Source organism: Tiliqua scincoides, chromosome 4, assembly GCF_035046505.1.
Source record: "Tiliqua scincoides isolate rTilSci1 chromosome 4, rTilSci1.hap2, whole genome shotgun sequence".
NCBI lineage: Eukaryota > Metazoa > Chordata > Lepidosauria > Squamata > Scincidae > Tiliqua > Tiliqua scincoides.
In genome coordinates this window covers 110,567,614-110,591,581 of record NC_089824.1, presented here as the reverse complement: position 1 = coordinate 110,591,581, position 23,968 = coordinate 110,567,614, and the positions used below count along the sequence as shown (strand labels likewise).

The following is a 23,968-nucleotide window of genomic DNA, read 5'->3' as shown; positions in this document are numbered from 1 at the left end:
TAGTTTTGAAAGACATACATTTTTCAGATTGAAGGGTAATTTTTACTATATGTGATTTTCACCTTCCATATGGACTTCAGAACCTAACCTTTATGAGATGTGACTGTATTATTGCCCTATATTGCATATGGCTGGGGTGGGGCTGACAGAGATGAACTTTCATAAGGCCCCATGATGAGTTACTGCAGCCATTTTCAATCACTGTGCCGTGGCACACTGGTGTGCCACAAATGGTCCCCAGGTGTGCTGCGGGAGTTTGGTGGAGGGTCATTTATTAATAGAACCATTGGGGATATGAGCCCCCCCCACCAACAGCAAGGTGTGCCTTGTCAATTGTCCAATAACTGATGGTGTGCCTTGACAATTTTAGTACCTTGTCAGTGTGCCATGAGATGAAAAAAAAATGTAAATCACTGAGTTACTGGCTGAGGTAAGAACCAGGGATTTCCTAATTGATACTTTGGAACCACATTTAACATGTACTAAAGGGAAGCTTTTCTTTTGTTTCCAAACCAGCTGATTGTTGGGGACAACCGGGGCATATCGAGGGTGTGATGAGATAGGGCATTTGCCCGAGGTACCACTGAATGAGGGTGCCAGGAATGGACTTACTGGGTAGCGAGTAGTAATGGCAGCACATCCTCCGTCCATGGCACTCTGGGTGGTTCCCGCCCTGGTTCCATGTAGTTAGGCCCACCCGCCATCTCAAGCTTCTGTTTGACTCCAAAATGGAGCCATTCCAGGAGTGAGGTGTAGTGCGCTGGTGCCGGGGCAACGTGATGGTGCATGGAGGGTCACGTTCCTGTGTCACCGTGTCACCCTGCCCCACCCTGGCTGCCATTAGACCCAGGACATGGCTGGGGATAACTCTGGTTGGGACTGGGCCATGCGGGCATTGGAGGTTTCACTCTTTTTCACAGGCAAAATGTTGCAGGGATGATTGCCCAGCCCACCCTGAAGCAGCAATTTTCCTCGGAAGTGGCAAATCTAGTATTTGGATTGTGTGTGCATGTATGTAAGGAGAAGGTGCAGGTCACCTTCACACTTACTTAGAAAAACAGGAAAGGCGGAGTTAGGAGTAGTGTTTGGGGCATACTCATCTGTATCTTAGTTGACCTTTTGAGGAAGTAAAACTGTGGGACTATATCACATCAGACTGCAGGAGGGGGCAGCTCACATCCTTGTAAGCATCTCCATGCATAATAATTTCCTCTGCATAGAAAACTAATCAGAAGTCAAGCATTTTTATTTTTATTTTATACTGTATATGGAGGCACATTCAATCATGTGAGCTCCACCTGCAATCTCAAGTGTTTCAACCAGACCTAGTCTACCCTCGCCCAGTCTGCCTCAGAATGCCCCCAAAACCTCCCTCTCCCTGCCTCTGCCATGAACAAACTGTTAAGTCCCCACTGCCACATGTGCTGTGCCACTTTCTGTTTGTAGCAGCAGCTTGGCCGAGTAGGACAGTGGCCCAGCTTTCACGCCACTATAAAGGGCCTTGTGCTGCTGGAATGCTAGTCCCAACAGCATAAAGCCCCAATAGGATTGGGGCCCAAGTGTTATTGACAAAGGACCAAAAGGTCCAGATAGGAAGCTTTGCGTGAGGCTCAAGTTCAAATGTCAGAGGTAGCTTTATTTAAGGGAAATACATCTTTGTAGAAAAAGATGGCTATGGAAGCTGCAGCTAGTATCTCTAGCTACAAATCTTCTCCTTAGGAAGAAGGGAGAGTAAGAGAGTACAGGAAGGAAGAAAGACCTGAGAACTGCAGTCTGGGTAACTAGAGAGAGAGAACACATTGTCCCGTATCACAGTCTTACTGGCCCTTGCTAGTACAGGTGAAATAATATTACATTTCTGCCTACTCCAATAAATGTGACTATCTTCCTTTGGATCTCAGCCTTGGGTTCAGTGCATTACGCGTAGAAGCACTGATGTTTTCTGCAGTGCACAAAACAGATCAACTGGAAAAATTCCAAATTCCAATAGTGAAATTGCTACCATTCCGACTAAGTAATTCTGATTACCTCATTGTAAGTGGTACTATAACTGTTATGGGGTGCAATCCTAACCCCTTATGTCAGTGCTTTCCAGTACTAGCATAGCAGTGCCAATGGGACATGTGCTGCATCCTGCAGTTGGGTGTCACTCACGGAGGCCTCCTCAAAGTAAGGGAATGTTTGTTCTCTTACCTCAGAGCTCCATTGCCCTTAAGTCAGTGATAGAAAACACTGACATAAGGGGTTAGGATTGCGCTCCCAGTCAACTACGTTATGCTCTGGAGAGAATGCAAACCTTTGTTACTGAAATGGTTGCCATTTGGGTCTCAGAGATACACAGGATCTGAAATGGTTCAAATTATGTATTGTTGTCAACTAGGGTTCAGGCAGTAACCTTCTGAGGTCCACAGAAGTCTTCTTCAGTTAAGAATCCATTTATCAGGGTTTTGCTCTTATAATTACTTTTGTTTGCAGTGATTATGGCATAACCTGTTTCTTCTATGTCTCCATCTAGTTGTAAAATGCAGCGACTTTGATACTGTCCACAGACCACTGCATATGAACTGCAGTCATCCATTTGGGACCTTCAGTTACAGCTCCAGCTGTAGTTTCAGTTGCAATGAAGGGTTTAAAATAAGTTACCCAGCCACATTGCAGTGTTTGTCCTCTGGGATCTGGACGGCAGAGATGCCACAGTGTGTAGGTATGTGCTGTCATGACTGCTGATGCCAGGTGTTTGCATGGCAAGGCACTCTTCAAGGCCCAGATGCTTCACTTTGCCCACATTTGCCCACATTCACTGAAGTCCACATTGCTTCACTTTGGGGAAGAAAGCAGAAGGAGCAGGGTGAGCTTGGGTAAACTGCATTTGGAGACAGCATCCTGCTTCTGTGCTGACTGCTTCCTCTTTCATGGCTTTCATATCACTTCTTCCCATCCGGACAGTGCTTACAAAGCACAAAATGTGTAGAGTGAGACAATCTGAAGCCTGCTCCCCCTTCCCTTCTTCCATTTCTTTCACTTACCTGGAGTTCAGCATGTAGCCCCCCCCCTCCCCTGCATTACTTCTGTTTTGAATGAACAGGAGTGGTGCCTGCTATGTGGGAGGCACTCACTCACTTGTCTTTCCCCCTACAGTTGCTTACTCTTCTCTCCTTAAACCCCAGGGTGGATGCACAGCTTTGTGTATGCATGCAAGGATGGCAAATTTGAGGGTGGGATTCAGATGGTGGAGATGCATGGCCACCCCTTCTTCTATCACATTAATATCTGAATTGGAGGGATTTTCAATATTCCCAGAAGCATTAACTGACCATCTTCTGATAAATTACTGATCCAACTTCTTTGATCATCCAGGTCATGGTATCTTCATTGACTTTTCATACACATCAAACTTCCTCAGTGTTTCAGTTTCCCAGTAAAATATGTTATTGAGAAGATTTCCAGGATGTCTTAGATAGCATCTTGCACAACAAAGTTCTAACAATTCCCAAACTAAAAATAATTTTTTTTTTAAAAATCCACTAATTGTTTTGGTAATTCCACATGGAATGTGAGTGTACAAGTGTAGACTCTGAGGAGGTTGCCACTCTAGGTCTTTTTAGAGCTTCCAAGGCATTGTTCTTATGTAAACAAAGGAAGTTGTTTTACACTGAGTTTGACCATTGGTCTGTCTGACAGTTGGTGAGTGAATGTCAACTGGCGACTATGTTTACAACTCCACTTGCAATTTTGCTTGTAAAAATGACTTTCGGCTCTGTGTCTCCACCGCCTTAGTATGCTTCATCATGTGGTTTTCACAAAGTTGGAAGCACGAGTCTTCCGGTTTTATTTAGAGGGACTGTGCGAATGAAGGGGCTCCTTTGTTTTCATGGTCCCTGTAAATAAAACCAGACATTCTGCACTTCCCGATTTGCAAAAACCATGCAATGGAGCATGATAAGGGAATGGATGTTCCCAGTTCTTCCACTAGCTTCTAGGAACTGGGAAGTGGATTGATGTGGCTTATGCCCATTGCAGGCTAGAGGCAGCAGCAGACTTGATGAACAGCACCTTGAATCCACTACCCTTTTGTTCCCCTTGTCATCTTACACAACCCTCATTAGGTTGCTTCACGGCTGCGCCGGCAATGCTTTTACCTCTGCTGAATCAGTCTTGGTATTATTTAAAAACTATCTGACCAGAGGTGCCAGTACACAGACACATAAAAGATGTGTGTGACCTGTGGGAAGGAATACTTCTCCCAAACCCCTTTCAGCTTCCTAAAAAAGTTTTTGTTTGTCTCCTGCCTATTGACATTTTTCTGTCTTAATTTTTCTTCAGATACAATAAAGTAAGAAACAAATTTTCAATTTCCATAAATTAGTATCAGAACAATCATAACAAGAGCATGAACAGAAAGGCTAAACATCCATTGTGTTGGCCAATTCTGTCTCGTAGTAGTGTCAATAGTTGAAATGAATGAATATTGTTGTGATAGCTGTTCCAGTAAGTCTCCAGCCTTGCTGACCTACCATAATCTGCTTTCCTCCTTAGCTGTTCAGTGCCATCCCCAGGGGGCTCTTGCTCATGGAAATTTTACCTGCTCACACCTCCATGGGGAATTTCAATACCAATCCAGTTGCACCTTCCACTGTACTGAGGGCTTTCGGTTAGTTGGAGAAGAGGTGACTCAGTGTTCAGCATCAGGAGAATGGACAGCCCCACAGCCAGCTTGTCAAGGTTGGTTCTTCTCTTTTCTCCCACCACAACAGGCATTCTTTGCTTTCTTACAAGTTGTTTGCAAGCGGCAGAAATTTATAAGAGTTCAAACCCACTTCTCTGGATTTAGAACACTGAGGTGAAATCTCTTTATTTCTAATATTCATGTTCAGTGGAAGGAATGGATCAGAGGGGGGCAGCAGTCTCTTGCGCACATACACTTGTCATGGGCACAGATGCTTACTTACAGATGCAAACACCTCCATTTTGCTATACTGGCCTGGAATGGCTCCACAAGGGGCACCTGCAAAGCATGGTGAGGTGCCTGCAAAACTTAGGGCTTTGCACCCTCTCTACTACACTACGCTCACAGCCATGCGATGCTACCATCTGCAGAGCCCAACCTGACTGCCATATAGTAAACTGGGATGGTTAGCCCTGTTTTCTTCTTTGGAAGAGAAGAAACACAAGTCCTCAGTGCTTGGACCAGCCCCATCAAGGTCATAGTGGAAGCTGGGCAGGGTCTACTTTGTTCACCAAAATGCTCTTTGATTACAGCTGTTGAATGCCCAGCATTGGGTATCCCTGACAACGGAGGATTAAACTGCTCTCATCCTCACGGAGACTTTGCGTATAGCTCCAACTGCACGTTCAGCTGCAAGACAGGATTTGTGCGAGTTGGAAAGGAGCAGCTTCAGTGCACGGCCCAGGGCATGTGGTCAGAGAAAACACCCATTTGTGAAGGTCAGTGCCGAGTGCAGGTAACAGAAATGTCCCCCTTGGTAGATGGGGGCAATTGGGGAATATGTAGGAATACAGCAAAAACTTGCACTAATGGAGTGACTGGAATCTGAATTCATTTTCTGGCATTTGTGTGAGCTGAAAGCTCAAGAGGGCTAAGCCTGGACTGGGAATTAGTGTGGCCATTTTCTCAACTTGCAGCCATGCGGTGCCATCGCCTGCAGAGTCTAAATCAAGGGAGGACGGCCTGCTCCCATCCAATTGGAGAGTTTGCTTATCGATCCACCTGTGAGTTTGCTTGTGAGCCTGGATTTGCCCTGGTTGGAACAAATGCATCAAGCTGCTTAGCGTCTGGGAACTGGAGTGCTCCCTTACCAACATGTCAGGGTAAGTGGCTTTCCTTTCCTCAGTCTGTTTTTGTTCTTGTTAATAATAATAATAATAATAATAATAATAATAATAATAATAATAATAATAAAAAATTATTTATTAATAATAAATTAATAATAATAAATTAATTATTTAATTAATTATTAAATTAATTAAATTAAATTATTTAAATTAAATTAAATTATTTAATTACTTATTTAATTAATTAAATAATTAAATTAATTAATTTAATTATTAATTAAATTGGGGGAATTAATTATTAATTAAATTAGGGGGGAATTAAATTAGGGGGGAATGCTCTTCTCTGTCCTTGTCTCTGCTGTTTCTTGTTCTCCTTCCACTCCATGGATTGGAAAAGGAGGAGGAACTGTAGAGAGTGGAAAGTGCTAACCTAGAACATTGGAGAGTGCGAGGAGAAGAGGCTGGTACATCACTGGGTAAGGGGGCAGCATTTGGAATGCCACCTCAGGCGTCAGGAGGTGTTGGGAGAGCCCTCTCCGTTCACTAAAATTTTGCTCTCATTGTAGCTGTTGAATGTCCAGCGTTGGCTATCCCTGACAATGGAGGATTAAACTGCTCTCATCCTCATGGAGACTTTGCATATAGCTCCAACTGCACATTCAGCTGCAAGACAGGATTTGTGCGAGTTGGAAAGGAGCAGCTTCAGTGCACGGCCCAGGGCATGTGGTCAGAGAAAACACCCATTTGTGAAGGTCAGTGCCGAGTGCAGGTAACAGAAATGTCCCCCTTGGTAGATAGGGGCAATTGGGGAATATGTAGGAATACAGCAAAAACTTGCACTAATGGAGTGACTGGAATCTGAATTCATTTTCTGGCCTTTGTGTGAGCTGAAAGCTCAAGAGAGCTAAGCCTGGACTGGGAATTAGTGTGGCCATTTTCTCAACTTGCAGCCATGCGGTGCCATCGCCTGCAGAGTCTAAATCAAGGGAGGATGACCTGCTCCCATCCAATTGGAGAGTTTGCTTATCGATCCACCTGTGAGTTTGCTTGTGAGCCTGGATTTGCCCTGGTTGGAACAAACGCATCAAGCTGCTTAGCGTCTGGGAACTGGAGTGCTCCCTTACCAACATGTCAGGGTAAGTGGGTTTCCTTTCCTCAGCCTGTTTTCCATGGTTCTTGCAATAATAATAATAATAATAATAATAATAATAATAATAATAAGTATGCATGCTTAAAAAAAATTGTTCATGAAGTGGTTTACATAGCAAAATAAATGACGACGTTGTTCCCTGTCCCAGAACCTAAATTACTGAAACAAATTCATCACCATTTTGTGATGACATTCAGCTTCCGTATAGCACTGGTTAGAGCAGGGGTGCTCACACTTTTTTGGCTCGAGAGCTACTTTGAAACCCAGCAAGGCCCGGAGATCTACCAGAGTTTTTTTTACAATGTTCACGCCATCATAACATATAACATTTATGTGTACAATGTATGTTGGTGTACCTTGAGCCCACTGAGTATAACAGGACTTACTCCTGAGTAGACATGCCTAGGATTAGGCTGTGAGGCTGCAATCTTAGCCACACTTACCTGGGAGTAAGCCCCATTGAGTACAATGGGCCTTACTCCCGGCGTTTCCTCCCAAAGGCACCTGAGGGGGGGTCAGCACTCCGCGATCTACTCATTTTGCCTCACGATCTACCGGTAGATCGTGATCCACCTATTGAGCACCCTTGGGTTAGAGCTTTACAAGAATGGTCAAAAACTAACTGCAACCTGACTGTCCTACTGTAAACTGGGGTGGCTACTTCTGCTTTGTTCTTAAGAAGAGCAGGCCCCTTCTTTACTGCCCCATCCAGGGCCTAGAGGAATCTGGATTGGCACAGTCCAGTCCATTTTACACAGGACCAGCCTATTCATGAGGCCCGCAGAAGCTGTTCAATCAGGCAGCAGAATGGGGGGGGGGGGAATGCTCTTCTCTGTCCTTGTCTCTGCTGTTTCTTGTTCTCCTTCCACTCCATGGATTGGAAAAGGAGGAGGAACTGTAGAGAGTGGAAAGTGCTAACCTAGAACGTTGGAGAGTGCGAGGAGAAGAGGCTGGTACATCACTGGGTAAGGGGGCAGCATTTGGAATGCCACCTCAGGCGTCAGGAGGTGTTGGGAGAGCCCTCTCCATTCACTAAAACTTTGCTCTCATTGTAGCTGTTGAATGTCCAGCGTTGGCTATCCCTGACAATGGAGGATTAAACTGCTCTCATCCTCATGGAGACTTTGCATATAGCTCCAACTGCACATTCAGCTGCAAGACAGGATTTGTGCGAGTTGGAAAGGAGCAGCTTCAGTGCACGGCCCAGGGCATGTGGTCAGAGAAAACACCCATTTGTGAAGGTCAGTGCCGAGTGCAGGTAACAGAAATGTCCCCCTTGGTAGATGGGGGCAATTGGGGAATATGTAGGAATACAGCAAAAACTTGCACTAATGGAGTGACTGGAATCTGAATTCATTTTCTGGCATTTGTGTGAGCTGAAAGCTCAAGAGGGCTAAGCCTGGACTGGGAATTAGTGTGGCCATTTTCTCAACTTGCAGCCATGCGGTGTCATCGCCTGCAGAGTCTAAATCAAGGGAGGATGACCTGCTCCCATCCAACTGGAGAGTTTGCTTATCGATCCACCTGTGAGTTTGCTTGTGAACCTGGATTTGCCCTGGTTGGAACAAATGCATCAAGCTGCTTAGCGTCTGGGAACTGGAGTGCTCCCTTACCAACATGTCAGGGTAAGAGGCTTTCCTTTCCTCAACCTGTTTTCCATGGTTCTTGTAACAATAATAATAAGTATATATGCTTTTAAAAAATTGTTCATGACGTGGTTTACATAGCAAAATAAATGACGACGTTGTTCCCTGTCCTAGAACCTAAACTACTGAAACAAATTCATCACCATTTTGTGATGACATTCAGCTTCCATATAGCACTGGTTGGAGCTTTAAAAGAATGGTCAAAAACTAACTGCAGCCTGACTGTCCTACTGTAAACTGGGGTAAACTACTGTAAACTACTTCTGCTTTGCTCTTAAGAAGAGCAGGCGCCCCCCCCCCCCACCAACTCCTTTCTCCCCCATCCGGCGTTTAGGGGAATTTGGTCTGGATGCAAATAGTGTGACTGTACACAGGGCCAGCCTATTCATGAGGCTCAGAGAAGCTGTTAAATCAGGCAGCAGCATGGTGGTGGTGGGGGAGATGCTCTCCTCTGGCCTCCTTCTTGTCTCCACTGTTCCTCATTCTCTGGAAAAGAAGAGGAGTGGAAAGTGCAGACCTAGAACACTGGAGAGTGGGAGGAGCAGAAGCTGGTACATCACTGGGTAAGGGGGCAGCATTTGGAATGCCGCCTCAGTTGTCAGGAGGTCTTGGGCCAGCCTACACTGCTCATTAAAATTTGTTCTCATTCTAGCTGTTGAATGTCCAGCGTTGGCTATCCCTGACAATGGAGGATTAAACTGCTCTCATCCTCATGGAGACTTTGCGTATAGCTCCAGCTGCACATTCAGCTGCAAGACAGGATTTGTGCGAGTTGGAAAGGAGCAGCTTCAGTGCACGGCCCAGGGCATGTGGTCAGAGAAAACACCCGTTTGTGAAGGTCAGTGCTGACTGCAGATAATAAAAAAGAGAAGTATCCCTTCTGGTAGATGGGGGCAGCTGGGGAATATCTAAGACTGCAGCAAAATCATGCACTAATGGAGTGACTGGAATCTGAATGCATTTTCTGGTATTTGTGCGAGCTGAAAGCTCAAGAGAGCTAAGCATGGACTGGGAATTAGTGTGCCCATTTTCTCAACTTTCTCAGGGTCCAATTCTATCCAACTTTCTATCACCAGTGCAGCCACAACGTAGCTCTGAGGTAACAGAACAAATGTTCCCATACCTTGAGGAGGCCTCTGTGACTGTCTCCCCACCACAGAAAGCAGTGCATACCCCATTGGCACAGCAACACTAGCAGTGGAAAATTGGATAGGATTGGGCCCTCAATCAGCTGGCATTTTGGTGAGCTGAAAGCTCAAGAGGGCTAAGCTTGGACTGGGAATTAGTGTGCCAATTTTCTCAACTTGCAGCCATGCGGTGCCATCGCCTGCAGAGCCTAAATCAAGGGAGGACGGCCTGCTCCCATCCAATTGGAGAGTTTGCTTACCGATCCACCTGTGACTTTGCTTGTGAGCCTGGATTTGCCCTGGTTGGAACAAACGCAACAAGTTGCTTAGCGTCTGGGAACTGGAGTGCTCCCTTGCCAACCTGTCAGGGTAAGCTGTCAGACTGTTTTCAGTTGTGTGTTTTCATGATGAAACTCAGCTGTGTCTTAGCACTGGTCAGAGTCTGCCAATCCTTGTAAGGCAGATGAAAATTTCTTTTCTCAGAATTTATTACACAGAATTTATTTTTTTTACTCTGCATGTAGTTAATCTATGGAACTCCTTGTCACAGGATCTGGTGATGGCATCTGGCCTAGATGCCTTTAAAAGGGGATTGGACAAGTTTCTGGAGGAAAAATCCATTATGAGTTACAAGCCATGATGTGCATGCGCAGCCTCCTGATGTTAGAAATGGGCTATGTCAGAATGTCAGTGCAAGGGAGGGCACCAGGATGCAGGTCTCTTTTTATCTGGTGTGCTCCCTGGGGCATTTGGTGGGCCACTGTGAGATACAGGAAGCTGGACTAGATGGGCCTATGGCCTGATCCAGTAAGGCTGTTCTTATGTTCTTATGTAATTTCCCATCCTGGCTGTTACATTGGAACGTTTTGCTTCTATCTTTTCTTCAGAACAGGCTTCATTCTATGTTTAGACTTGCCTCTTACAGTTGATAGAGAATTCTGGACAAGACAGAACTGTTTCTACCTTTCACTATTCTCTCTTATTACAGCCATTGAATGCCCAGTGTTGGATGCTTCTGAGAATGGAAGATTAAACTGCTCTCATCCTCATGGAGACTTTGCATATAGCTCCAGCTGCATGCTCACCTGCAATACTGGATTTGTGCGAGTTGGAGAGGAGCAGATCCACTGCACAGCCCTGGGAATGTGGTCAGAGAAAACACCTATTTGTGAAGGTGTGTGCTGAGTGTGTTTGCGAAAATCAGCTGGGAAAACTACTACTGTGTGGATAGTAGTTTTCCATAGCAACAGACAAATATCTTTGTTAGTTTGAAAATCATAATTGACCCTTTTGGTTCTGTTGGTAGCAGTGATAATGGTTATATTCTTTTCAAATGTGGCACATATAAATTTTATTTTTTTGTTTTATTTTTATTTTAAAACATTTTTATTATCTCACCTTTCTTCTCCCAAAAGGGAGGCATCCGGTGGCTTACAAAACTGTAAAATAAAAAGCAAATATTACTCAACAAAAAACAAACACAGCAGCAATAGAAGCTATAAAACCTAAAGAGAGCTCCCCTCCCCAAAATACATGAACTCAAGAGGAACAACTAGGGTTCAAGCAAGGACATCTAAAGGCATGAATGTCTGAGGTACTCCATACAATTTCTGTGAATATTCAAGATGATGAGGTAGAAAAGCAGAAAACTGGAAATGAACAGGTTTGAAGCATTTCTAGACTTCTAGCTTCTAGCATTCATGTCCACATATTTCCCATTTCTGTTCCTGCATTTTATAGTCAGTAGCTCAGCTACTACATCCCATACTCCAGCAACATTCTTGACTATGTTCTCTCAAGATATTTTTCCTCTGTCTGCACATTTTCCCAGGCCTTTCCGCTAATGTTTATTTTTTTCAGCTGTCAGGTGTCCAGTGCTGGGCACTCCAGTGCATAGCTGGTTAAGTTGTTCTTATCCTCATGGAAACTTCAACTCCAACTGCAACTTCTCCTGTAATGTGGGTTTCATTAGAGTTGCTTCTGAGGTGCTTAATTGTATGGCCCTGGGAGAGTGGACAGACTCTGTGCCATTCTGTAAAGGTTAGAGCTATAACTACCTTGAAAGTTAGTCTTGGTGGATGAACAGAAAAGAATTTTTTTTAATGGATAAAAAAAACCTACATGTACGAAAAGTTCCAGAAGTTGCTTTTTCATGGTTCCATCCCACATGACTGCAGTATATGTCAGTGAACTGCAACCACAGGGATAGGGCTGATTACATGAGTTTTTCCCACTTCATTGCCACCCAACCCCTTTTGCTAGAGTCTGGTGGAGTCCTGTTTGAATAGGAAAAGATCTGTGCAATCATCCATGTCCATGTGGTTATGGAATTCACGCATGCCTGCTGCAACCATATGGGATAGAATCCTGAATAACTAGCTCCCCTGTAACTTTATGCCCTGCTGGATCAGGCCATAGGCCCATCTAGTTCAGCTTCCTGAATTTCACAGCTGCCCACCAAATGCCCCAGGGAGCACACCAGATAACAAGAGACCTGCTTCTTGGTGCTCTCCCTTGCATCTGGCATTCTGACATAACACATTTCTAAAGTCAGAAGGTTGCACATACACATGCATGGCTTGTAACCCATAATGGATTTTTCCTCCAGAAATTTGTCCAATCCCCTTTTAAAGGCATCCAGGCCAGATGCCATCATCACATCCTGTGGCAAGGAGTTCCACAGACCAACCACACGCTGAGTAAAAAAATATTTTCTTTTGTCTGTCCTAACACTCCCAACACTCAATTTTAGTGGATGTCCCCTGGTTCTAGTGTTATGTGAGAGTGTAAAGAGTATCCACTCTATCCTTCCCGTGCATAATTTTATATGTCTCAATCATGTTCCCCCGCAGGTGCCTCTTTTCTAGGCTGAAGAGGCCCAAACCTTTCCTCATAAGGAAGGTGCCCCAGCCCAGTAATCACCTTAGTCACTCTCTTTTGCACCTTTTCCATTTCCACTATGTCCTTTTTGAGATGTGATGATCGGAACCGGATGCAATACTCCAGGTGTGGCCTAACCATCGATTTGTACAATGGTATTATAATAGTAGCCATTTTGTTATCAATACCTTTTCTAATGATCCCAAGCATAGAATTGGTCTTCTTCATTGCTGCTGAACATTGGGTTGACACTTTCATCAAGCTGTTCACCACAATCCCAAGATCTCTCTCCTGATCTGTCACACACAGTTCAGAACCCATTAGCCTATATGTGAAGTTTTGATTCTTTGCCCCAATGTGCATGACTTTACACTTACTTACATTGAAACACATCTGCCATTTTGCTGCCCATTCTGCCAGTTTGGAGAGATCCTTCTAGAGCTCCTCACAATTGCTTCTGGTCTTCACCACTCAGAAAAGTTTGGTGTGATCTGCAAACATAGCCACCTCACTACTCAGCCCTTTCTCCAGGTCATTTATGAACAGGTTGAAAAGCACTGGTCCCAGGACAGATCCTTGGGGCACACTGCTTTTCACTTCTCTCCATTGTGAAAATTGTCCATTGATACCCACTCTCTGTTTCCTGGTCTTCAACCAGTTCCCAATCCAGGGAACTCTCCCAATCCTGGAGAGGACCAGGGAGCAGATGCATTCCCTAAGTCCCTGGAGCTCCTTGCACTGAGGACACACCCATGACTTATGCCCCAGAGGCATATAATCATTCATGCTGCACTCAATGCAAAGCACTGGATAGCCCCCACCCTGCTGCTGGCTGCCTTACATAGTTTTTTGTTTGTTTGTTGGGTTAGGGGTACTTAAAAACCGTACACTGGTTTGCTACTCCTCACAGAAAACAAAATGATCTGTGAATGATGCAACTTCTTCCACAGCAGATATGACATTTTTTGGATAACTAATTCGTGATAATACAGGGGACTCCCATATCAGCGGATCCCATATCTGTGAATGCACTTATCTGCAGGTCAGTCCAGGCCCCCCAAATGCACACACCCTCATGTGCATCCCCTCCAGAGGCAAGGGGTGCTCCACTCCCATTGCCTCTGGAGTGGCCTCTGAGCTCAGCAGAGGCCAGGAATGTCTGTCCCCAGCCTCTGCCAAGCTCAGATTGAGCTCTGAAGTTAAAAACACATGACTTCCAGTTTCATGGAGAAACCAGAGGTGATGTTGTTAATGCCTTAAAAGGCATTAGGACACCTGAGGAAGCCCTCTAGCCCCTCCAGGGCTTCCCAGGGCCTCCTAATGCCTTATAAGGCATTAAAAACGTCACTTTCGGTTTCTCCGTGAAACCAGAAGTCATGTGTTTTTAGCTTCAGAGCTCAGTCTGAGCTTGGCAGAGGCCAGGACAGGTGTCCCTGGACTCTGCTGAGCTCAGAGGCCCCTCTGAGGGGCCCCTCAGAGGCCCCTTGCCTCCGGGGGGGACGGCCCCCTGCAACTGCGGGGACAGGCATTTGCCCGTATCTGCTATTTCCACTATCTGCAGGGAGTTACAGATTTGAACCCCCACAAATAATAAGGGGGCATGCCTGTAATTCATTTATTCATTTCTTATAACATCACACTTCTTTAATTCATCATTTAAGGGAAGTTTGGATTTTAGATTTTCTTTTTTCCCCCCTCATAGCTATAAATTGTCCCCAGCTGAGAAGTGTGGAACATTTGGATATGAACTGCTCTCATCCATGGGGCCCCTTCAGTTATGGGTCAATATGTAACTTCCACTGTGCAGAAGGCTACATCCTCAATGGAACAAGCAGGATGCAGTGCCAACCTGGTGGCCACTGGTCTACTGAGATGCCCGGTTGTCAAGGTACTCATGGTCCCTTCTCAAGGGAGACACTTTGAGTGACATACGATGCATTGCTACACATTTGTGCCCCACTTCTCTGAGAGTGAAATGTTTCAGGAGTTGCAATATCACTGGAGCCTTAAGGTGTCTTTGTAATATTTGCTTTACACAAGCTTCCTGACTTAAGGGCATCCATGTTACGAACCCACTTAGGTGGCATTAATCTTATGGGGGGGGCAGTCAAGGAGGTTTCTTAAAGGTAATGGAACATTTGTTCTCTTGCCTTCGAGCTACACTGCAGCTGCATCAGCACTGGAAAGTTGAATTGGACAGTTGATCTTAGTCCATCAACAATACCAATAACTGGGAATGTTGAGAAAAATTCAAAAATCGGAGCTAGTTTGAATGAGTGAAAACTGCCTGAGAAATTTCCCCAAAAGCTCTGCCCTGAAAGGAAACTTCAATCAATATTCAGTGTCTTTTCAGGCTATTTCTGTAGCAGTGTGTTGTACAGGTGTGCACTGGACTTTATACCTCCATGAAGAACACCTGTTCAGTTGCAGGCCAACTCAGAAGTGCAAGGTTAACGTTGGTGAGCAAAGTGAGTGGCCAGGGTCAGCCAGTCAGCTGGATAGGTGCTGAGGAGAAGAGCAGCTGGGGGAAGAAGCTCCATAAAGAAATCTGGAATAGATGGTGATCTCTGGGATCTACTGTCTCTGCTCCAGTGCTTGCACTGATGACTTCTCTACAGCAGTGGCAGAACTCCCTTCACTTGAAGAAGCAGGAATTGTGGCATCCTTGATTCATCTAGCTTTGGATGTCCCATGAAGGAAACAGCAGGAGATTTGTTGATGTGGTGCTTGAATAGAAAAGTATGTGCCTGTTAGTTGATTCCATGGTTCTTTAACCCATATCTGCCCAGCCCACAGCTGTACACATTTGGTCCCTGTTGCGTATATGCAACGTTGGGCAGAATGGCTTAAAGAGCATGTGCTAGATCCAGGTGGGCAAGGCTGTCCTCTCCCTCAGTCACAGATCTGATAGATGGTAGGGCAGAAGAGAAAGCAAAAGGGAAGCATTTGTCAGTGTAGGTTTTATGCTTGCATTGCGAGGTGGTTCTGGGCAAGTGCTGCTTTAATGCTGCACATGTCTGAGGATGTCCTTCGGACTTGCTTAGGAGTGATGCTAGAAGACTGGATCATTGAAAGAGAAGAGTTGTTTTGCTTTATCTTTAACATATGGGTTTCCGATTTATTTCAGAAAATGTTGCACGTCCTTTGGCACAAGCTCTGCTTTATATTGGTGGAATCACAGCATCAGTTGTTGCCCTCGTGCTCTCCGGAGTTCTGATAGCTCTAGCAATCAAGCGTCTCACTAGAAGAGGTAATTAACTCAAAACATCCTTCGCTCCACCCTCTTCTTTCCCCAGTTGGAAATACTCAGATATAACTTTGGATGCACTATCTTTTCATTTTCATTTTGATTAAATGCCCTCTAAACGCCAATCTACAAATTTTGTATTGTTGAAGCAAGCATCCTAGGGCAAGGCCTAGAGGGCTATAATACTATATTACACTTGTACCCTACCCTTCCATCAAAAGAGCTAGAGGTTTTTCTCCATTTTTCCTCACAATTCTATGAGGTTGATTAGAGTGAGAGGTATTTGACAGGATATAGGGCCCAATTCTAAGCAGTGCACGCTGGCTTACCGCCGGCCTCACTGTCGCAAATATGCTGTAAGGCACATCTGTGATTTGTGTTAGCTCAGCGCTGGTGGACCACCGCTGCTCTGCGGCTGTGTGGACTGTTGGGCAGCAGAGAGGTAGGTGGAGGTGTGGGGGGAGGCAGGGAGGAGGTATGCCAGGGGGCGAGAGTGGGTTAGGAGGGAGGCGGGACCAGTGGAGCTCTGCTCCGCTGGACCCTGAGTCTCTGTGTTGGGCTGCTGGTCCAACACATAGGCTCTTGATTCTACGCCGACCCTTGGGTCGCCATAAAATTGAGTAGTCCCATTGCGGGGCTCTTTGCCTCACCTAGGGGAAGGGAATGAAAGTCCCCTTCTCCTGAGGAGCAACCAGCGCTGCCCAGGTTGCATTCATGATGCAGCGACAGCCATTTTCGATGCTGTTGCTGCCCTGGGCACCAGGCAGCTCAGAATTGGGCTGATAGTTGATAGCTTGCTGCCTCTTGTAAGTGAGAAAATCACTTCAGAATATTTCTGTATGTATCAAAGGTGTTTTAGAAAGAGATTGGGTCAGACAAGAATACTCAACCAAAACAAGCTCAGTTGACCAAAGCAAGCTCATATGGAATTCATGCTGATTCATACAGCTTGCTAAAAAACATATCACTGTATTACCAACAATTATGGGCATGGGAGGAGAAAAGAGACATTCCATTCTAAGTATTTTCTATCTGAGGTTATCAAAACCTAACTCAGTATTCAAAAAACCAAGCAGATTCTGCAAAACACATGCTTGAAGTAATGTGTAGTTCACCCTAAGGGAGTCGGTACACAGCACATTGCACTGACCTTACTTCTGATACTCTCTGTTCTTACTTCCTACAGCACAAATTACATTATCTTGTAATGTCTATACCTTGTTTGCTCCAGTCTGTTTTCATTTCTCTTGGTATCCATAAGTTTAACGTTTGTCAGGATAACTTAGCTCACCTGAGCTTGCTTTGTTCAGGAATGATTCTTCTCAGTTACAAGAGGCAAAAGGCTAACCAGCTATATCCTGTCAAATACTCTAATCTACCTCATAAAAATTGTTGTGAAGATAAAATGGAGAAAAACCCCTAGCTCCTTCAGTGGAAGGATGGGATACAAGTGTAATATAGTACTATAGCAATATCACTAACTTTGCATTCTAGTCAGAATCACTGCTGTATTTCTATTTAACTAGATCTCTCTCTCTCTCTCTCTCTCTCTCTCTCTCTCTCTCTCTCTCTCTCTCTCTCTCTGTATCATCCATTGGGCATTCTGAATCCATCAGAAGAAAAAAAGAGGCTCCTAAACCCTAGCAGGTAAGACCTTGGGAACTGTGACCAAAATGCTTTTTAACTGACCTCCCAAAGGTCAGTTAATCCTAGGATTGCGTTGAGCCGGCTCAGGTCCCTTGTTGGTACAAATCTTGTGTCTACAGAGCTATTTGTGACAAATTGTGAGTCTGCTGGGCTGGTGCGCATCCATACACCAGCCTGCAGTGGCCACATTCAGCCTCTGTGCCTACATAAGAGGGAAGTTCATGCTGGCCTTCCTACAGAAGTTTGGGGAGTATGGGGAGAGGGTGGAACTGGGGTGTTCTGGGGCAGGGGGAGAAAGAGTGGCAGGCAGGCCCATGGAAGGGTTGGGCCTGGGACAGGGGGTGGAAGGCCTGGTGCGGAGTTCAGAGTCATGGTCACTAGCTCTGGTAAGTATAGTGCTGAATGGTGCTGGGGTGGGGAGAGGGCAGAATGGAGGCAGGGAGGGGGTGTAATAGGGTGGGGGGAAGGTGAAATGGAGGGTGGATCTGGTTTGAGAGGGGTCAGGGTTAGCAGAGGATGCCTCCGCCATATCCTAAGCCCTTTCCTAGGCTGGAAAGCCCTACATGTGGGGCTTCTCAGACTTGAACCAGCAGTTTTGCTGGTGCAGATGCAAGTAGTCCCATGGGCAGGCTGGAGCTCAACATGTGGTAAAGGGACAAATGTTCCCTTACCCCAAGGAGACCTCCCGCCTGCTCAATTCCAGTGCTGGATATAGTGTGGGCTGTTTGGCCCTGCTGTGCCAGCACTGGATAGAATTGAGTGGTCCTTGGGGCAGAAGGTTTTGTGGGTTAGAGTCCACTTTTCCAGACACAAGAAGTCACTAACAAAAATGGTGGGTGTGAGTTTGTTTGTGTGTGCAACATTTGGGATGTTTGAGAAAGCAAGTGAGATGAAAAGATGAACAGCAGTGAGGTCATTTGTGTCAGTCCATCAAAATTAATGTGCAGCATGTTCCTAAATATATTTATTCTGATCCTATTCAACATACGCCGGCCTACCACCGACATGCACTGTTGCAAACATGCCATAAAGCACGCCTGCAGCAATCAGCGCTGGCTCAGTGCTGGAGCAGGCTTGACACAAGCCCCACTGGGATGGCACTGGTTGGAGGTCGGCCAGCAGCAACCTGGTGCTCTGTGCAAAGTGCCAGGTGACAGAGAGGTGAGGGGGTGTGGGGGAGGCATTCCAGCATTGGGGGAAGGCAGGGAAAGGTGTGGTAGGGGGAGGGAGCAGAGAGAACGGGGGGTGGAACTGGCAGAGCTCAGCTCTGCCAGATCCAAAACCCCACATTGGATCTTCTGGCCAGACACAGAACTTCTTTACTCTGCACCGGCTATTTAGCAGAATCGAGTAGTCCCATTGCGGGGCTGCTTCCCTTACTTGGGGGATGGGACAAATGTTCCTTTTCCCCGAAGAGGCATCGGGAGCCACCTGCTGCTGTCTGAACAGCCATAGGATGCAGTGGCAGCCATTTCGGCACCGCTGCCACCTTGCGTGCCAGGCAGCTCAGGATTGGGCTGTCTGTCACTAGTGATTAACCAGCTGATAGATATATGTGCATCCGGGCACCTTCCATTTTTGCCAGCCCCCACAACGGAGAGATAATTACTATTTGTAGTGTTTAGCCAACCAAGTTTCCAGTTCAGTTCAAAGCAAGTGGTATCATATTTCTCAGTGGTCTCCAGCAACCTTGTGCTCTGCTCACCCATCAGACTTCTTTTATTTTCCTTGAGTGTAGGGTTCATTTCCTGTTGCTGACACTGTATTTATCATTTATTCTCTTCTTGGCAATCACATTTTGAAAAAGCCGTACTTGGGATGATTTCTTTTTCACTAGCTCTTGCCATTCAGAAATACTCAATTTTTAAACAATGTCTGTTTGAAGTTAGGTTTTTGGAAAGTCAGATCAATATCTTGCCTGGCAGCCTGGGCAAAATATTGACTGACTTTTGCTGTATATGCTTTCAAATGTAACTCAGCAGTCAGAAGGACTAGAAGCATATTGTTTTTATTAAATGGACCCTGGAATGCTGTAGATTCTCATCAAACTAAGGTACTGAGGGTGAGCATAACACCACAGGCCTTGTTTCTTAGGCAACACCAACTTTTAAAGAACCATTTTTTTTTATATTTCCTTTTTTTGTTTTTCTTTTAGTGACTTGGGTGTGCCTGGCGTGTTCTCCAATGCAGCATTTGACTCTATTTCCCAATGTAAGCAGCAGATTATTATCATTGTTGTTGTTGTTGTTGTTGTTGCTGTGGTATGCTCCTTTCAGAGGTCTTTATTCCAGTTCTCCTTTTTGATTACAAACTGAATTTGAGTTAACCTGAGGACGATACCCTTGCGCCCTCTAGCGATGGGCTTATATGTGTCTCTGCTCTAGCAGAAAAGAAGTCTCCAATGCTAGGATACAGTACTTATTTAATAAATAGTTGCAGTTCTATTATACAAGGATGCATGTTCTCCGCCAGTTACAGTGTTTATTATTGTATATGGCATGCATTAATTAACAGAAGTTACTCTCCAATAAAAGAAACCCTTGAGAAACAACTACATACAGATCTGCTCTGATGAACTTAGACCTCATCTACTCAATATGTTGCACAAGATGTTGCAAATTAATCCACCAAGAACTGCAGTTGTGGAAACTCCATATGTTTATATGGGAGCTTGTGTGAGAGATTCTTGTGTCTACAGACCTAGTTTCCATGGATGGATTTTATCCTTGGCTCTTTATAGAAGTTCAAATTATGCACAACGGGTTGTGAACCTGCTTGTTTAAACTTGAGTTGGTCCCAGTCATAGACAACATAGGTGCCCATATATTTAGGGCAGAAGAGACACTTGGGTGGGCGGTGCTAACCACCCCACACCTGACCATATCTTATTTCTCTATAGAAATAACCACCTTCCCCAGCCAAGCTCTGATTTCAAAAGTGAGCTAAGCTGGGAGAAGAGCATCTGTGGGAGAAGGAGGTAAGTAGAAGGCATGGGGGAGGGTTCACGCTCCATCACCTGCTTGCCTCTTTTGCTCTAAAGTTGAACATCACCTACCCTAGATGTGATTGTGGCAGAGTTGTAGTTAAACAAATGGGTCTGTCACAAATGGGTCTGTAGTTAAACAAATGGGTCTGTCAAATTTGTAGTTTGACTCTTACACTAGCTCCAGTCCAGCCCCTTTGTCGGTATACTGTAGTATATCCCCCAATAATAGGTGAAAAAGTCTTGCAATGAAAGGATAGTGCCATGCCATTGAATGCAATTTTTGTTGTATAAACAAGATTGTATGATCATTCTGCGCAGGAGTGTGTAGCCAATAAGGATCATTTTTTAAAAATAAAGTAATGGTATATCTGACATAAGGGCAAGCCAGACAGGAACTAGAGAGTGTGATTAAGAATATATCGCTTTTCAACAGAAGTCGTTAACCCATTTTTGCTCAGCCCACAGGTGTACACATTTGGTCCCTGTTGCAAATATGTAATGCTGGGCAGAAATGGTTTAACAAAGCAATTTACATAGTAAAATAAATCAATAAATGGTTCCCTGTCCCCAAAGGGCTCACAATCTTTAAAAATAATAATAATAATACAGAGGAGCCACCAGCAACAGCCACTGGAAGTGAAGATGGGAGTTCCAGAGCTCAAACTGGGGAGGCTTGCCAGAGTCAGCAGATTTATCAGCCCTGATGTGGAATTCTGAGGATTTCTGATGAAATCACCTGATTTCTGCTAAAGTAGTGGCTGCAGTTCCTCTGGTCCTCTGTTGTAGCTGCAGCAATGAAGCACTGCAACTGACATGCCAGAAATTTCCTTCTTGGGCAAGCTGCTCAAACAGCTGGGTTCAACTGCTAGAGTTCTTGGTTCAAGACTTGTAGCATCTGTCATGATGGGGAAGATTTGATGCTTTTCTAATCTGTTAAGGGTGAACTGTAGGCAAGAGATAACTTGGAGCTGAAGGTTAAGCTGCAAATTCAGAATATGCCAGAGCCAGGAAGAAACTGTTGCCTAGGCTACGCAAAAAGCCTTGTATAGCCCTTCCTGCCAAAGAGAGCAAGTGGTTAGGTTAGATGGGTAGAGCCAAGCCAGCATCTTAAGACTCAGGCAGATGCTCCAAACTGCAGCCCAAGAGGTTCACAGCACAGAACCACTGTGCATGAAACTGTGGGTTCCCAGTTCTGGTTCTGGCCCAGCACAACATGTTGATAAACTCAAAATTCACAAAACAGGACAAGTACCTATATAGGAAAGGGACTTGCCACTCAGTATTTATTGATTTAAGAAATATTAAATTATTGCTGTCCATGTTTACATTTAGTGGCAACATCACAGAAAAAACCAATATAATCTCATGAATACATAGTTCGGAGCAGAATCTCTGTTTTCCAGATAGAAAAGATAGCATGTTCACTCATAAGAAAACCCAGTACCCCCAAGTACAACCTGCAGCAAATTCATATGGAACCTGTATGTCATGACTCCTGAGGGTGGGGTTTGGGAACTCCAGAATGCAACCTTTTGAAGCACTTTCAGAACAGTAGTGTGAAACATCATCTACGGTATCTATGATTAATAAGTTAAAAATATGTGGGGTATCCGATTCCTCTGTTTTCTGATTAGAAATACTGTTCTGTAATTTACTTTGCAAATATATTTTTATTCATGGAAAAATTCCCACATCATTAAATATAGTTGCCTTTCTATCATAGGAAACTAAAGTTTGAAACATAAACACTATAGTCATTGTGTATAAACGTATTCATTACTGGTTGGTAATCAAGGACTGGAGTTGAAAGGGAAGATTGATTTGCAGGAAATAACTGAATCATTTCCTGTTGTGACTGAAAATCAGTGTGAGCAAATTTGGCACACTTAATAAGAGAATTATGTCTATAGATACACTTATCTGTAATTACGCACTTTCATAGCTTCCCTTTCAAACTTTTCTGCTCTTGATAGTAAAACTAAAACTTGTTGCCTTTAAAATGTAATTATAACATTAAATCAACTCAGTGTTTCTTGTAGCAATTCTGTATTTCTCACAGTGCAAAATTGTTTTTTAAGCTATAGCACTATCTGCGGAGTCTAAAACTCTGTGCAATTTTGTCCTAAATGACCAAACTAAATATTTATTTTCCTTGGGATGTTTATTGTTTGTACCCACACAGAATTCACCAAACTGCTGGAGAAAAGCGCCAATAGGATTGAAGTTTCCTGTACCTTAATGCAACTCTGCCACCGTAGTCAGTGAAGAGTTCAAGTTGGCTGATAGTTAGAGATGGAATAAATACCACCTGAATCATCTGACTGTGTTCTGGCATCGTGCACTAAGCTACCATTCACCATGCAGATGTAACATGTAAAGCATCCCAAACTTTCTCATCATTTATTTCATATGCCTGCTGGTTGAGATGCTCTCATCTGATGCTGTGCTGTCAGATTCCAAGGACCTCACAACATTATAAACCTTTACAACCATAATGCCTTGCAGAAATGCTATTGCTACACATTGCCAGTAGCTGTTGTAGGAGACTGTGCTTTTCTGGAAATACTGATATCTCTTGGTTCATCTGGGTATCACCCGTCATCCTCAATCTGCTTTTAAAAAAATCAAATCCTGAGTTTAAAAATCAAATTTGAGGATTGCTGCTCCTATATACTGTAGAGAGATGACCAGATCATGCACCTATACCAGGTTACTACACCATGCCCTGCTCTCCAGACTAGAGAACAAACTGATATGGACCTCAGAAAATATAATCACATGGGGCAGAGACTAGAGAGAATGCTAGCTGCTCTTCAAAGGATTCACCAAGTGCTTCCTGACTCCTGAAAATCTTATTCAATTACCTTTGTTTTCTGAGCCCTCACCAGGCACTGCCCACATACTTTCAAGTATACCTGTGCAATGACAAAGGTTAGAAACTTGCTTTAAACAAAGAAAAAAAAGATTAAATTCTCTGAAAGCTGACTTCTGCCATTGGTATGCTGTCCTGCACTTGCATGGAAAACAAGAATACACACAACTCTGAATATTCCTTACACAGAGGGGACAAAAGCCAAAGGTGGGATTATCAGCCAGTCAAATATATGTACTTATGTGTTGATCAGTTGATCTCTTTACCATGTAAGTAGGGCAAATAAGAAAGGATGAGAGAAAAATCTGTACCACTCCAACAGCCTGAGCTGTGGACCAATTGAACTGAACAAAATATGCTATGGATTATATATGCTGTCGATGAAGATTTAGTTGTAGACTGAAGTTGTGTGGCAGCTTCCTGGTTTACTCCAATTTAGTGTAAAAATTGTTGGAAATTATCTGAGTGAAGAAGCATTTCCATGACTCTGTTTCCACAGATTTTTTTTTACATTAAGAACTGAACATTCAGCCTTGACCCAAACGAAAAAAGAAAAAATTCTTATGATAGACAGTGTCCATTCAATCACAATATCAGATTATTGTCTTTCTAAAAATGAT

At 44.3% G+C, this 23,968-nt stretch overlaps 1 protein-coding gene across 2 annotated transcripts in view; it reads left to right on the top strand.

The window, feature by feature from the left end:
* Window positions 1-23,968, top strand: part of SELP (selectin P) — a 38,303-nt gene extending 14,335 nt beyond the window's left edge. Inside the window, exons 5-21 of one of the 2 annotated variants that reach the window (XR_010794316.1) lie at window positions 2,516-2,704; window positions 4,537-4,722; window positions 5,260-5,445; window positions 5,644-5,829; window positions 6,360-6,545; window positions 6,744-6,929; window positions 7,999-8,184; window positions 8,383-8,568; window positions 9,242-9,427; window positions 9,900-10,085; window positions 10,705-10,890; window positions 14,299-14,484; window positions 15,724-15,846; window positions 17,460-17,490; window positions 19,646-19,701; window positions 20,390-20,467; window positions 22,659-23,968. Coding sequence is in view for 1 of the 2 variants with exons in the window: in XM_066624148.1 (XP_066480245.1) it covers window positions 2,516-2,704; window positions 4,537-4,722; window positions 5,260-5,445; window positions 5,644-5,829; window positions 6,360-6,545; window positions 6,744-6,929; window positions 7,999-8,184; window positions 8,383-8,568; window positions 9,242-9,427; window positions 9,900-10,085; window positions 10,705-10,890; window positions 14,299-14,484; window positions 15,724-15,846; window positions 17,460-17,490; window positions 19,646-19,701; window positions 22,659-22,660 (2,447 nt within the window). In the remaining variant the exon portion in view is untranslated. The remainder of the gene's footprint in view (window positions 1-2,515; window positions 2,705-4,536; window positions 4,723-5,259; window positions 5,446-5,643; window positions 5,830-6,359; window positions 6,546-6,743; window positions 6,930-7,998; window positions 8,185-8,382; window positions 8,569-9,241; window positions 9,428-9,899; window positions 10,086-10,704; window positions 10,891-14,298; window positions 14,485-15,723; window positions 15,847-17,459; window positions 17,491-19,645; window positions 19,702-20,389; window positions 20,468-22,658) is intronic. The other variant, XM_066624148.1, reaches the window with a different exon arrangement.